Genomic DNA, 15,000 nt, shown 5'->3' on the forward strand with positions numbered 1-15,000 from the left:
GCAACATTGTTGCATGATGTTGCGACATGTGTTGAACGGGCTGGCCAAACGCACGCAACATTTTCATCATTTTCAACGCAACATGGAAATGTTCATGTGCCCCAGGCCCCTGGTACGCAAGAAGTGGACTTAACGCGCATGCCCTAGCACAACAATGCTGCGTGAATGTGGCCAAACGATTACAACATCATGCATCATTAGAATTTAATGACGTCCCGCGAAAAACGATCTAGATATTCATATTCAGAACGTGGATATAAAGAAGCAAAGTTTTTAACCACGGAGGACAACCTGATTTCAGCTGTTTTCTTTTTTAGCTTGTCTTGACAAGAACACATTTATATTGCTAAGTATCTTTTCAATATTAGAGACAATTAATTTTAAAAATCTAGGAGAGACAACTTTCCCAGCATGTGAAATGTTCCCTTCCGGTTTGCGTCCGAGGCTCAAAAACGTTGGGCGGAAGCCACACGTATATCCAATATTGAAAACGGGTGACCCGCGGAAACTAAAAATGTGATCTAAAATCGCAAAAGCCACATTCTTTATGAAAACTGGTATTTGTATCCGTTTGCTTTTCTTTAACAGTTACCTATAATATCTCTGATCATTTGTTTATTTGTTTTGTTTTTTTTTTTTTTTTTTTCAACACTTTTATCTCTTATGTTTGAGGCGTTTGTTTGTGTAACTCTTGTCAATTTCAAAGTGTCTTTTTGTTTACTTTGTTGTGAGAGAGAGTAATAATGTCGCAGTGTAAGTTGTCCGCCTAGAATAGCAATGCTAATTGCGGGCCACCATGGTCTTGTTTGCATAATTATGATTTGTTTGTAAATAAAGTAAAGTACAGTAAGTAAGATTCTTCCTTTTCTTTCTTTCAACAACGTTTAATACTGAAATTACTCACGTTTTCAGAAATAAATTTTTCTCATACTACCTATTACATAAATGACTTCAATGGAGTTTTCCAATGAAATGAAAAATACTACTAGACCAAATTGATTTTTAAGATATTTTCCAAAAACTGAATTTTAGAGGTCTTGGCAGTGCTGTACCATTGCTATGGCAACAGTTGGGAACTCGCAGACACCCTTGCAAAGTCCTTGACAATAGTACAGAACAAATATCAAAACGTTTCCATACTGAAAGAAACGACAGTGTTGTAATCCTTTACCATTAGATACCCACTGTTACCTGTGGAAAACCATTTTTCCTTAATGTAAACAGAGAGTAGAAGATATGCCTGATTCACAAATAGCATCCACATAAAGTGATGAAATTAACATAGGGTCGCCCTTATCCTCCAGGTGCCATTAATGTATCAGATCGATTAATGTTTTGGAAATCCGGGTCTGTAAACTTTCGGTTTTGATGGTTTTGTATTCGGCTTTCGGTTTTACTCGAAATTCAATGCAGTTTTTCGGTTTTGAGCGAATTTTTGTACAGTTTTTCGGTTTCTAATAGACACCAATGCACCCTTCTTACAATAGTCGATTTGAAATTCATAAAAGCGTTTATTTAAATATTTAGAATTTCTACTGACACCGGTAAAGATAATTGTCGAACAAACTCTGGTTTTTCATCGGTTTTATCCAACAACACATGCTTGTACATCTTATTTGCAGTCGATAGGAATTTCCCGTAGGTCTTTGAACTAAAGAAGACGCCTTTATCCCCTTGAGTGTTTACTTAGTTCACGAGCGCATGAGCAAAAAAGATGAACCTGGCAGGCAGGCAGGCAAGGAGTTAAACAGATGCACTACTTTACTTCAGTTTAATGACAGAAGAATACTTCTGACTCTCTTGGAGCAGTTCTGCTTCTGTTTGACAAAGATGAGGACAACGTTTCTGAGAACCGTTTTTCTGGAAATACTCCTGCTACCATCTATAAAAGTTAGATTATATTTCAGGCTTCTTGGATTGTCGCGTGGCCTTCGTTAATTCAAATTTTTCCTTTGTTGATATTCAGACAAGTTGGCCTCAAGACTCAAACTGTTCCTTAAACACAGGTAAGTTTTAATTTTTGACTTTGCAAACAATCCTGCCATTTTTTCACCCAATCCATGTCAATTATTCTACAAACGTAAAGCATAAATATGCACTTATTCCAGAATAAACGAGATAAATAGTATTTCATATTTGTTCAATTGGGAAGTCCAAACTTTGTCAGTGCAGAAAGAGTTTTCGATTATTGGGCTTTCACTTGCTGGAACTTCCATGAGACACGAATACAGTTTTGAGCTTACTACAACGCTACGACAACGAAGTAATGTATAGCCTTTCTAGCCGCCTCGTCACCCTGTTATAGTCCCTTTTGTCTGCGTTCTTTTTATGATTGTCGATTTAGCCTCACAAAAATCAAATAGTTCCTTGGGGAAATGATACTATTCAGCTTATTAAAACGTGAAGTCTACATGCTAAGAAAAAAGTATTTCGTCATTCAAATTGTTCGTTGACAAAATGAAATTGCTATCGGTCGGTACCTTTGAATAAGCAAGGCTACCATTGACTATTTAAACAGCCAAAGTTATTTCTTAATAATTACCGAAAAGACTCATTCGTGCCGGCAATAGCACTTTGCAGATGTTTTGACCAGAGAAGATGAAAACTGATAAGCCAAGCAAGGTGTGAGAAGTGTGTTTAATTAATTAAGGCTAAAAGCTCGATGAAGAAAGAAAAAGACGCGGCTTTTTTAACAATAAAATTATTTGTCAATCGATTATTCAACTCATCACGTATGTTTCATTGATGAAAAAAGACATCGTGTTTTGACTATTGCATATATCTGTCCGTTCGCCATTCAACAACTGATGGCAGCGATAATTGCCCGACATCTTAAGCATGTTTTTACTTTTTAATAATTCAACACCAACGAAACATGCCTGTGAATCGCCTGTATTGCCGAATTCATAGTAACGTTAAAGACGGATAATTTTGTGATATGGAATACGGATAATTTTGTAATTTGTAATATGGTAAACGGGTGCCCACAGCCCACGGTTGAAATATCGCTGTGGTTATCCCTTTAACCTATCGCAACAGCATTTAATCAGAGCAGCTGAATTTGTAGAGAATGATTAAGAACTGCTCATGTTTAATTTAAAAAGGACGTGCTAAGGGATGTCACACGATAGGCAATATCAAACTCCCTGGGGCGAACGTTTAAGAAACTGGAGCATCTTTTTTTAGTGGTAAAGCAACAGCTTTTCTTGGTGCTGCAGGAGTATTTATTTTTGCCTCAAAGTGTTTACCATTAGGGACTTAAACAGTTTGATGGAATAGCAATTATTGTTGTTATTTTTCATGCTCCTTAAATGTTCATTTTAAATTTAGTTTCAAAAAGACCGTGTTTTAATGCATGTAAATGCGTCCTGAATGTTCTTCGGTTATGACATATGTTGACACCTGAATAAAGGAGAAAAAAAATGAGCTTTTATTATCATTTGATCAACCCAAAAACAAAACTTTTTGTAGAACTTAACCCGAACTTAAAGCTTAACAGCCAGATTCTTTTCTAGTGCAATCGGCGATTCCCAAATCCTTTACTCACTACTGAAAAACAAAAAACATATATCTATCGCGCCCTTATTGTTTTTTGAGGTAGCATTTATTTAAGAAATCTCAGTTTTAGCAGCGCACTTTGTCATAAGAGCAGGAAAATAAACAAAAGCTCCATCATTCACAGGTTCGTCGAAAAACCGGCTCCCAGTGATATCATGCTTCCTAATGATTAAGTCCTGCAATGACCAAACAATTTTTCATAGGGATCGAAATGAAGTTGAAATCATACCATAGGAATGCCTCAATTTGTACAATAATTTATTCGCCATTTAAAACTGAGTTATTTTCGCTTCTTATTCATTCGTATGTAAATTCATTCAACCACTGAATAATCATCTTGAGGGACATCCCTGCAGACAAAACAAATAACCTTGGTTTGTGTTTCGTCCGTCGCCTGACGTCCGGACCTTCTTGAAGTTTATTATGATCATATATTCTTCTTTCATTAAAATAACAAATGATGAGAATTATTTCACCAAACCTCGCATAAGAGCATGAACTTGAGAAGATAAGTATGAGCATGAAAATGAGCATGAAAAAGCATGGCTCATTTGCCTAGAGACGGAAAAAAGAACAAGAACTAGCCGAATTCGGGCGCTAAACTTTAAACTACCACCCGCCTTTCTTGCATTTGGACCTTTTATTGTGGAGACATCAATTCAACAAACTTTGAGCAAGTCGCCACTGCAGGTTCAGACGACTGTGAAAACAAAAACTGATGGCTAAACGCTTTCATCATGAACAGTGCCTTTAATATGCCAATGATGGTCGTTGATTTGCAATTATGCTTCCTCGCCTGAAAGTTTCGGCGGAAGACAGGTGTTGTTGCTAGATGTCAGGTTACATAGAAAAAACAAAGAAGTAAGTTGAGCGACTTTCATATGGCCTTGAAAAAAAAAACGTAAAAAACGTAAACAAAAATGCAAAATATTTAAGGACGTTCGCGCGAAAATCTTCCCACATTGAAATTTCTTTCATTATTCGCCTGAAGTTAGGTCATAAATTGCTTATTGGAAAAATGAAAAAAAATCTGGGGGTCACTGAGGCAAGGGAAAAAAGCCCTAATTTCGATAGATGGATCATCATAACCAGATGTAGCCTCATCTACTCATCCGTCGAATATCATAAAAATAATATGTTTGAGTGAACGTTTCTGTGCATAGCAATGTAGGAGTGGGTTTTTTTAGATAATGGATGTTGTCGTAAACAGTACAGTATGGTGTCCGTGGTCTGCGAGCAAAAAGGGTAATCTTGAATACCTTACCTGAATCAAAACTCAGCGAACTGAAATTTTCCCTGAAGATATCTTTTTCGTTTGTTGTGCTTTTGGCAAGCTCCAAACTGAAAGATTTCTCTTGTAACTCGAAAAAACGTGAACGTAATCGCGAGCCATGTGTGAAGATCTCCACAAAAAGAGGGCAGCAAATGGACAAAAAGAATATTTCATTTGTTTGCTACAACAGTTCCACATGAGAAGTTTTAATTGCAGCTCTAACTTTATTGTACTACAAATCAAAGCAAAGGAATAGCATGTTGCTTTCCATTATGTTACATATTATATGTCTATCTTTAAAATAACCCTTAAAGCCCCAAGAGTGCTGGATATATATGACACATTATGCCATTAATTGGTCAATATTTGTTCAATTTACGTTTCCACCAAAATGAACTCGCAGAGATCCTCCTATTAAATGCGTGAAAATTCGTGATAAATTGGAAATAAATGTGCCATTCTTCTGGGGGCCTGGAAATTTTTCCCTGGCGTTTTTGTCGCCATAAGATCTCAACTAATGCTTGAAGTAATGCGTGACATACTACAGTCGCGTTACCCGCGCAGTGAAAGTTGCGTACAAACAATTAGGGCGAAAGTCCTTAACAGGCTTTTTTACAAGGACGGCAAAATGCTCGTGCGCTCATTGGCTAATTTTTATTGTCAATAAGGAGACAGACACATAAATTTATTTATGCGTTTCGAAGAGTTAAATTTATGCAAAATGTTCGTGAAAACGTCGATCTGTCACTTTTTAACCAATAGAAAGTCTCCGTTTTTTCCATTAGCCAATAAGAGAGCGAAGCAAGTTAAGAATTTGGTCGCGTCCAGATTAAAGTTTCTCGCATTTTTGCCTCGCGTTCTTCTCGTGTTTTGACTTAATTTTGACCCCTCCGCCTTTTTGTTATTGTAAAAAACGAATAGATGTCAGTTTTTCATGCGTCTGTCCTCTTATTGACGATGAATTTCGTCATAATATTGTCGAAGTAGTCTGCGGATCCATGCACAGCTACTTTGACAATGTTATGACGAAATTCATGATCAACAACAGGACAGACGCATGAAAAACTGACATCAATTTGTTAAATCGAACAAAAACAAACAAGCGCGAATTTTCATTGGCTTATCGAACGCGGATGCAAACAACGTAATCTCCCCATGAAACTTTCTGGAAAGTTTCGCTTTGACGTCATTTGAAATGGAGTAATGTGATTGGTCAATCGAATTGATTTGTTTACTTCCCATATTAGGAGTTTCCTTGGCGGGAATAAGGAGAAGCTTTGTTTATTGGTCCATGAAACACTTTTTTAAGTTCATACGAAATTCGCTCTAATTAGGGCATGTGCAAGTCTAGAAATGCACGTAGTTACAAATTACAAACGTCACAAAATTGAGCAAACTGCAAACATTGCTAAACGTAGAGGGCAATGATAAATTTATTAAAAACTACAAAGTTTACTAAGATTGCAGAAAATTTCGCAAATTTCGCGACAATTCAAAATAAAAATTGCGCACCCAGCAACAAGACTTCAATTTTGGCCCAAATTACCAAAACAAAAACAAAAACAACAAATTTAACAAAAACTGAAAATTTTACAAAAATTGCAAACAATCGCGCGCCGAGTAATAAAATTGCAAATCAAACGCATATTACAAATAAAGCATTACATTCCTACCAGCGAGCCATTTAGCAGTGCCAAATAACGCCTAATCTCGATCGTGTCTGGCAGAGACAAGAAAAGAAAACGAAAACATGGCTCGTTCTTACTGAGTTAAGTGTGTGTGTGTGTATAAAACTCCGAATAAGCCCACAATGATAACCCCGAGCTCACTCAAACCTTTGCAAAGCAACATACTCCAAAACTAAGAGCATTTTATGGTTTTCTCAAGCGAAACCTGCAGATTTCGCCATGAAAGTTTACTACATCGTGTAGGCCCAGCAATTTAAAGATGGCACATCATTGAGAACTCCATTCTAATTATTTTCACCAGAAAGCGTTGCCGATTTCACAAAGGGAACATCTGATTGATACAGGATTCGACATTTCAAACGGGTTGATGTGACTCTGACCTGCGAACGGTTGCCCCTTGATAACGATTCCGCGATTCTTTGCTACCATACCGCGTTCAGTTTAACCTTAATACATTTTGTCTTTCTTGTTGGGCCCACCTTGAACCTTGTGTCATTTTTGCTAAGTAACTTGCAAATTTTTGGCCTTGAAATGTTTTAACTTTAGCTGAATTTCCAGTTTTCAGATTTGGCCTGAAATTTATTTTGAAGTTTTTGTAATTTTTGTGAAATTTGTGCCTTTCGGTTATGTAGCGAAAATTGCACATTCTTGCAAGTTTTGCAAAAGTTGTAAATTTTCCATTTTTTGCTGAACTGAATCTATTGCATTTTTTGCAAATTTTGTTTAATTTGTCATTGCCCTCTACTTTTAGAAATTTTCGTTGAAATTGCTCAAATGTAGCGCAATTTTGTGAAATTTGTAATTTTTGTACCTGCGCACATTTCTGGACCTACCTCTCACTGTGGCAATACATGATATTGGAATCTCCTGGTTAATTGAATTTGCAAGTCATCTACGTAGTCTGACTAATAAAAAATTACTTATGTAATAAACTTGTTACTGGGTTGCCAAACCCAGTCGGAATCTGCGTTTCATTTGTTGGTTTTCTTTTTTTTTTCCCGTGTCGGTAAACGTCTTGCCTGTCACTCCCCTGCTAAGTGGTGTCTTTGTGCATAAAGCCTTCTGCGCTTATTTTCTTAGGATCAAGGGGGTAGTGGGAAATGCGTAGATTTCTCTGGTGGACACAGTAGAATGATTAACTTAACCCGCAATGGCGTCGAAAGTCATGTAACGCGAATGGCGTTTTAGTGGATCTTTAAACAAAATATACCCTTATGGAGCTCAATAATAGAAAGTCAGTTGGAAAGTCAGTTGGATAAACAAGGCAGGCAGTGAAAAACAAATACCTGGAATCTTAAAAGGGACGAGTAATGGAATTCGACAACAATCTGTCGCCCGTCGAGCCGTAATTAAAGTGAGCTGTAGTTCTAAGATTGTACAAGTGTGGTGTTTTGTACAACACTGAAAGCAAATGGAAAATTCTATAGTAACTTATGGGTTTAACAAAGACAGAGAAGGAATTGAAAAACTTGGATCTGTGATCTCTGTTGTCTCGCTTATTTATATTTGTTTGTAATCAATTCTGCACAGTCTTCTGGTAACAACTGGAAATTTCACTAAGTCTTTGCTTGATAATTCAAGTAAAGGGTTTTTCAGTAAAGGGTTTGATGCTGAACACTGGTGCGAAATTTATTTAGTTGCGTTTTTGACACGGAGTGTAATTTGACACGATTGAGTTGCTTGTCTCCACGCAATTTTTGTTAGTCAAAAATTATTTGAAAGAAAGCTTGTTGCCCATTTTTGCTTGCTAATTCAAGTAAAGGGTTTTTCAGTAAAGGGTTTGATGCTGAATACTGGTGCGAAATTTATTTAGTCGTGTTTTCGACACGGAGTGTAATTTGACACGATTGAGTTGCTTGTCTTCACGCACGTAATGAGATAGGAAGGGTTTTTTGCCTCTTATAGCAAATATGTTGTTTGTTTCAAAAAAAAAAGGTGGCCTTTATGAATTCATCATGTTGCGTAATATGCGAGTTTAACTGGATAGTTTTTATGGCAATAGTAAAGCATTTTCGTGTCAAAATAAGGTAAGCGTCTTTCTGTTGTGTTAACTTAATTAAATATAAATATACCATGCGGCGTAAACTTGATTTCCACTCTCAAAATTACCTCCAGAACCTACTTTTTGCGTAGAATAAGCTTTTAGAATGATGTTCTTGTCTTGTGTGGTGATACTTGACGATTCGGGAACATTTTGTGAAAAAATATTCATAACGGGTCACACGCGCAACTTGATCGCCCGAACTTCCGCTATTATGCATAACATCCACTTGGCCTTTTGACATCCCATTGAAAAAAACTCGTAAAATATTCGCGGACCGGTCGATTTCTCTGAAAATTGAAAGGATGAATGCTAACGAATAAAGAAAGATTTTCACAATAACTAAAAATTCCTGTGTTAAGCATTACAATTCGACGAAGAGGTAAATGCGACTAAATTTGTTGCGTGCGTTGCTATTTTTGTGATTTGACTGTTGTGCAAATTTTGACAGATAATATTAAATTATGAAAAAATATCTACGGATAGATCGTTAAAAAATCTTTATTTTTAGCGCTTATTTGAACATAAACATAAAACGCTTGACGAGAAATAATATTTTTGCTAATGCAATGTATTTGAAAGAACTAAAATTTCGCTGGAATCGCGGTGAAAATGAGTTAACAAATTTGCATACGTGCGTTGAAATGTGATACGCGAGGAGACAGGAATTTTATTTCTCTGACAAATGATTTTGTCGTTGTAGTGTAAGACGAATTTTATTTGTGAAGCCAAGAATATTTCTTTAACTTCCTGGTTAATCCAATTTCTTGCTACGACTTGCTAGTGCGAAGATTGTTTACATGAAACTCACGCTTTTTGCGAATTTTGAGTGTCATGAAATTACATCAGTTGCGTGACAATATATCCCTTTACTCTAACTCAAAAACATTCAGATAGTAACAAATTAACTTCATGTTTATGAACCATTTCTTCTGCTTTTGTGCTTGTCAGCATTATGATTTGCGATAATTCGCAAGTCTGTTTTTGTATGTCATGGATGTTCAGATTTTCAATTACATGGCCGCTCAACCTCGCGATTGTGTAAATAGTTCACCCTGAAGTCAAAATAGATACGTCTTCAGGAACCCGACAAAGAGGGCTTCCTGACTCGACAGATGAATTGTAAATATTCAGTTAAATATTACAACAAAGTTAAAAAAAACCAAAGACGTTGTTTTACTCTGAAAACGACGAAGGATTAACATGTTTTCCCGTAGTTCATTCAGTTGACACAAAGTGATCACGTGCACCTTTATGGTTTCCTAACACGTGATCAATTTCTTTCTTTTGACAAAACATCATAAAAGTCAGAGACTGCAGAAATCTTCGTCTTTTAACGATCGATTGTCATTAATTTTTCGATGAGAATTCGATTCAGAGCTATATATGAAAACTAAATTTTTTTCTTTATCTGAGAAGAAACAATTGCATTTTACTCAAGAGCGTGTTTTGCTATCTTTAAACTGAATTTATTACCAAAGCTTAAAAAACTAAAAGACTTCAAAATGGGACCGGACATTAAAAATAATTAAAGGTGTGAACGTGTGAGCCAAAGCGCCTCTGCTGGAGCGACATGTGGGTGACCCTCATGATCTTAATGACCCCCCACTTGAAAAAATTAACTGGAACCCTGCAGTTCAATACTACCAAATTCAGTGCCTTCTGTTTTTGTGTAAAACGTACCTCAGGCAGCCCAGTGTACGCTTTTATGGAGCGTCTTGTTCCACAAACAGTGGGTCACCCGCTCAAGAAGTGACTAACAAGCCGCTGACCGCCCGGTTAATACATCTGAACAGCAGAGATTTTGGGAGATTTTTTTGGTCAGAGTAAAACCGAAGGAAGACTCTTATTTTTCAAGTCTCCGTCAACACTCCGTTATCCTGCATCCAGTTGGCTCAGTTGGTGACATTCTCAGAAGCATTATTCACTCATCAAATAGAGTGTGCTGTTTTTTAAATAGGAAACTTTAAACATCTGTGAGGCACAGTAATTTGGGGATATTAGAAATGCCGTCTCCAACTGGTTTCAGGGGTGCAAGGCATGCGCAGTGGTGAGAGCACTCGCCTCCAACCAATGTGGCCCGGGTTCGATTCCCAGACTCGGCATCATATGTGGCTTGAGTTTGTTGGTTCTCTACTCTGCATCTAACCCTAACCCTTAATTTCAGTTTACAGTGTCCCCAACCTAGTGCTCCAGCGGTAGAACGACTAGACACTTAAAGTTCCTTTCCTTTCCTTTCCTTTCCTTACTGAATATACTAATTCAACTTGATCTTCTTTGTCACAGCTAGCTGCAGTAGACATGATAACGCCACAATTGAGATGGACACACTTATACCACTTCAAAGAAGCGTTTCGTGGAACTGTACAATACGGTCTATTCAAGTCTATCTCAGTTGCAAAGGATTCGACAAAGGGAACGAAACACTAAAAAAAATTAAAACAACAGGAATGTGCTGTGAATTTTACACCAGAAACGCCAATAGAACATTAACGAGGGGGTCAGGTATTTCAATGGAAAATTTGTTCAAATTCTGTCTATCCTCAGTTGTCACACTATTTGCTCATTACATTGTTGTTTAAGGCCCCGTCCACACGCAACTTTTTCTTTCCGGATTCAAAAATATTTCTATCCACGCGTAGCGTATTCAAATTCCAATTTGCCCCTCCACAAGTATCCCAAACATATCCGGATTCACTCTAGTGCTCAGGACTCCTCAAGGAAACAGAGGTAACAGAGCATGCGCCATGAAGCCCTCGGCAGCCATCTTGAGAATTTATTTCACGGAAAGGAACTGGGCTCGATCTTGTTAGGTCATCCGGACAAAAAATATCGGGATTTGGCGTCCACGTGGTTCCGGATTCATATCGGATTTAAAATTATCTACTCTGGAGAGCGTATTCAAAAACTTCCGGATTCGCCAGTGAATTCGCCGGATACGTGTGGACGGAAGGCGTATCCGGAAAGAAAAAGTTGAGGATTCAAAAATATCCGGATACGTGTGGACGGGGCCTAAGGTAAGAAACCTTTTTGACTGTGTGTGAGGTTGCGTTCTTTTGCAATAATGTCGTCTCAAATACTGGCTTTTGATTGGCTCCAAAACTGTCACAATGGCGTCGAGCGTAAATGGGTTCTTGCAGATCAATATTTTACTGACTTCTGTGAATGAAGAGGAGGCTTTGCAACGTGCTCTTAAAGTCATAATTTCCATTTCATTTGCACCCTCCAAGAAACCTGTATCCAAGTTTCTTTTCATTCTATTTCATTTTGAGGTGAAAAATGAATGAAAATGACGTGTGTAGGGCCCGACAGGTTAACGTGAGTCGGTCCGGAAAAAGACGTCTACCCCTGAACCTGTGTCAAAAATATATTGTGAGGATAAGTGCGCTATTTTTTCCCAAAAAAAGTGCCGGCATTGAACTCCGTGAAAGTTTTACTATCCGGATGAACTTCGTGATAATGAACTCTAACAAGTAAACATCCTTTTTCAAATGAAGGCATAAAAAAATTTCACCGCAGTCGAGGAAAGATTCGAGGAAAACACTGTGTAGAAAACAAAATACAATGTTAATTTTTTTAAGGTTTCTGGGGGGGAGTCGGAGAAACCAAAAAAGTCAAAAACGTATCTTCTTCACAAGTGTGCTGTTTTTGCAAAAAAGAGGTCGATAATATGAGTTTGGAGATACGAGAGGAAGCCCGCTGCGAGTGTTCCGTACGTTGTGACCTCGAGTCAATTGTTTTCCTGTCCACCCCTCCCACTCAGTCAATAAGAAGATAATATTTATTTTCTTTCAGCTGGCCGTCATTAAAAAGCCTTAATGCCTCAAAATTGAGTTTAGTTAATATTGGTTGATGCAATCCAATGTTGTTTAGAGCTCAATCTGGACTGAGTGGTAGAAAATCGTACCTCTAAGCTGTAGTAATTGACAGTATTCAGAAAAACTGACTTGGAAGGTGGAATAGGAAGATGGTTAGAAGCCAGCATTGATGGCAGGAATTTGCTAAAGCGCGAATCATCCCGTTTGCCTAACATTTATTGAGATATTATTTGTTTTTTTGCAGCATCCTGCTTGCTGAGGAGATTCGGTCAATTTCCAACGTGGTACTGCGAATGGCAGCGGGCTTATCTTCTCATCTTAAAACCACTGAAAGTACAGGTTCACTGGCAAGCATTATATTCCGACTGCCGTACACCACTGAACAGAATAAATCCTAGAAACTGCTCCGGTACGTTAAACCCATTTCTTTTTTCCTTTAGAGATTATGGAAGCTCTCTGTTAGATCGGCAAACGTGTAGGATACACTCTCCCCCGAAGAAGGCGTGTTTCGGGTCCCATTTTAAAGTGCCCCTGTGACCAAAAAATCAATTCGTATTTTTCTTTGGATTTCAAAACTATGTTAACAAAACACAAAGTGACCCACGTTTTAAGCCTTGATTTCAAAAAGACACCTCTTTATTTTAACTGTAATTTTCCTATTTAATGGTCCGCCATTACTAACATTATGTTCTTGAGAGAGCTGGATCGAGGAGAAAATGACGTCAAAGGCTCACTAGTTTAAGAATGCAATACGTGTGTACGCCGCAGAATTAATATGCAGCACGGGGGTTTTGGGCTTTCAGACTTTTAAACTCAGGCTTTGCATACATAATAAGCTGCGTTCACACGCTGAAATTTTAAGCTAGTGAGCCTCTGACGTCACTTTTCCCTCGATCCAACCGTCTGAGGTCCAATCGGTCAGTTTTGAACGTGAGTAATGGCGAACCGTGAAATCCAAAACTTACACTCAAAGTAAACGGCCTTTGGATAAAAATCAAAGCTCAAAATTTTGCCAGTCAGGTGTTAAGCAAACACACTTTCAAAATCTGAAGGAAAAAAGGAAGTGGTTTTTTTGATCACAGGGGCACTTTAAGGTGTGCCGTAAAATTAGAAGAACATTGTATACTTCGTCTCTCACGGCAGAGATATTTACCAATTATTCTACGAGGGCGCGCTGGATATGAAGTTGTAGATAACCAACGAGGCTCGTCGCGCCGAGTTGGTCATAGTTATTTTACATCCAGCAAGCCCGAGTAGAATAATTGTTTTATTAAAAACTCCAAGATCAACAAATCTTTCATGCTGATTTCATTCCGGTCCAAAAAGGCTTTTTTTCGGCCATTTTTTTCCGAGAGGTGCAAAAGATGTTATGCTGACTGCTGACGCGTTCCTTGACCATATTAGGTATCGCAAGTAGATGAACTGATAGCCTGTGTCCGGCGAGCCAATGAAAAAGCTGGAAATATGATATATATAGTTCAGTTTTTAATAAATGCACATATCCGCAAGAGCCAAAGCTTTTCAATTTATAATGTCAAGAGTTACCTTCAATAATGATTTAATGAGGGATTAGCCAGCCAATTCAAAGGACACGTAAAAATTTCAAAGAAACCACCGTGAAGAAGAATGTTGAATATTATTGCGTGTGGTTTTGTTGTTGTTCTGGCCCCAGTTGTACGAAGGGTGGATAAGCCCTATCCAGTGGATAACTCAATTGGTTTTGTTAGGGTTTATTTGATACAATGAGGTGTGGGCGCGTCTCTTGCCGCTCCTGGTTTTTAGTTATTTTCTTGCTGTTAGACTATTCTTTTGCGGACTACGTGTGTTCTGGAAGGAATCTAAATGTATCAAGTTGCTGGAGGCAAATTTGGACGACTCAAGGGCCAACATGAACAGCGGAAACATGGGTTTTTACCTATGGATTATGGCAAGTTACTTCTTGGTTCTCTGCCCATGGTATTGTGTCTACGAACAATAGTGCTGATTGTGCATTTTTCGTCTGTTTTGTTAGACCTGTCAGGCCAAGATCCCTACGGCTTTGTAAAGTTAGAAGACAGAGTCGCCCATGCATTTACTATGCAAATACGATCTCAACATTCAAGCCTTTGTTAGAGGGAGATCTGGTTTTTAAACTAAACCCGGGACCTGACAAAAGCTACCAAATACCTTCACGATCAGCAGATTGCGGAGGGTGTAGACAGGGAACAAAGCGATCGTCACGTAACAGTGACAATATCATTAGGATCAATTGTTCAAATGGCGTTCCTTTGTTGAATGGAAATCGAAATCAGTCTTTGTTGTTATGCTCCTTGAACAATCGTTCATTATGCTTGTGATTGCATGGCTGATTTGTTCATGTTTAAAGAAAGTTGGTTGAGGGAAGGCGACGAGGCGATGAGTACGGAACTTTGTCCGGATGGCTATAAGTTCATGGGTCAAAACAGGATCGGACGTAGCGTAGGTGGGACCGGAATAATGTACCGTGATTCACTAAATGTGAGGAGAATTGGTGCAGTCGAACATGATTCCTTTGAATTTTCCGAATGGATGGTCAGCGGACGCTCTATTAAAAAGCTTCGCGTAGTTATTATTTATCGTCCTCCCTGTTCGGAAGGCCATCCG

The 15,000-nt window shown here is 38.2% G+C and overlaps 1 protein-coding gene across 5 annotated transcripts in view; it reads left to right on the forward strand.

Annotated features, from left to right (window-relative positions):
* The window catches only part of LOC137997889 (adhesion G protein-coupled receptor L3-like), a 91,558-nt gene that overhangs the window by 23,514 nt on the left and 53,044 nt on the right, over positions 1–15,000 (forward strand). For 3 of the 5 annotated variants that reach the window (XM_068844226.1, XM_068844212.1, XM_068844219.1), the window contains exons 7-9: positions 1,967–2,006; positions 10,847–11,065; positions 12,623–12,787. In XM_068844226.1, the coding sequence (XP_068700327.1) occupies positions 1,967–2,006; positions 10,847–11,065; positions 12,623–12,787 (424 nt within the window). Of the gene's footprint in view, positions 1–1,447; positions 1,891–1,966; positions 2,007–10,846; positions 11,066–12,622; positions 12,788–15,000 lie in introns of those variants that run through there. The other 2 variants (XM_068844234.1, XM_068844242.1) reach the window with 2 other exon arrangements.

The sequence above is a fragment of the Montipora foliosa genome, chromosome 1 (genome assembly GCF_036669935.1).
Source record: "Montipora foliosa isolate CH-2021 chromosome 1, ASM3666993v2, whole genome shotgun sequence".
Taxonomy (NCBI): domain Eukaryota; kingdom Metazoa; phylum Cnidaria; class Anthozoa; order Scleractinia; family Acroporidae; genus Montipora; species Montipora foliosa.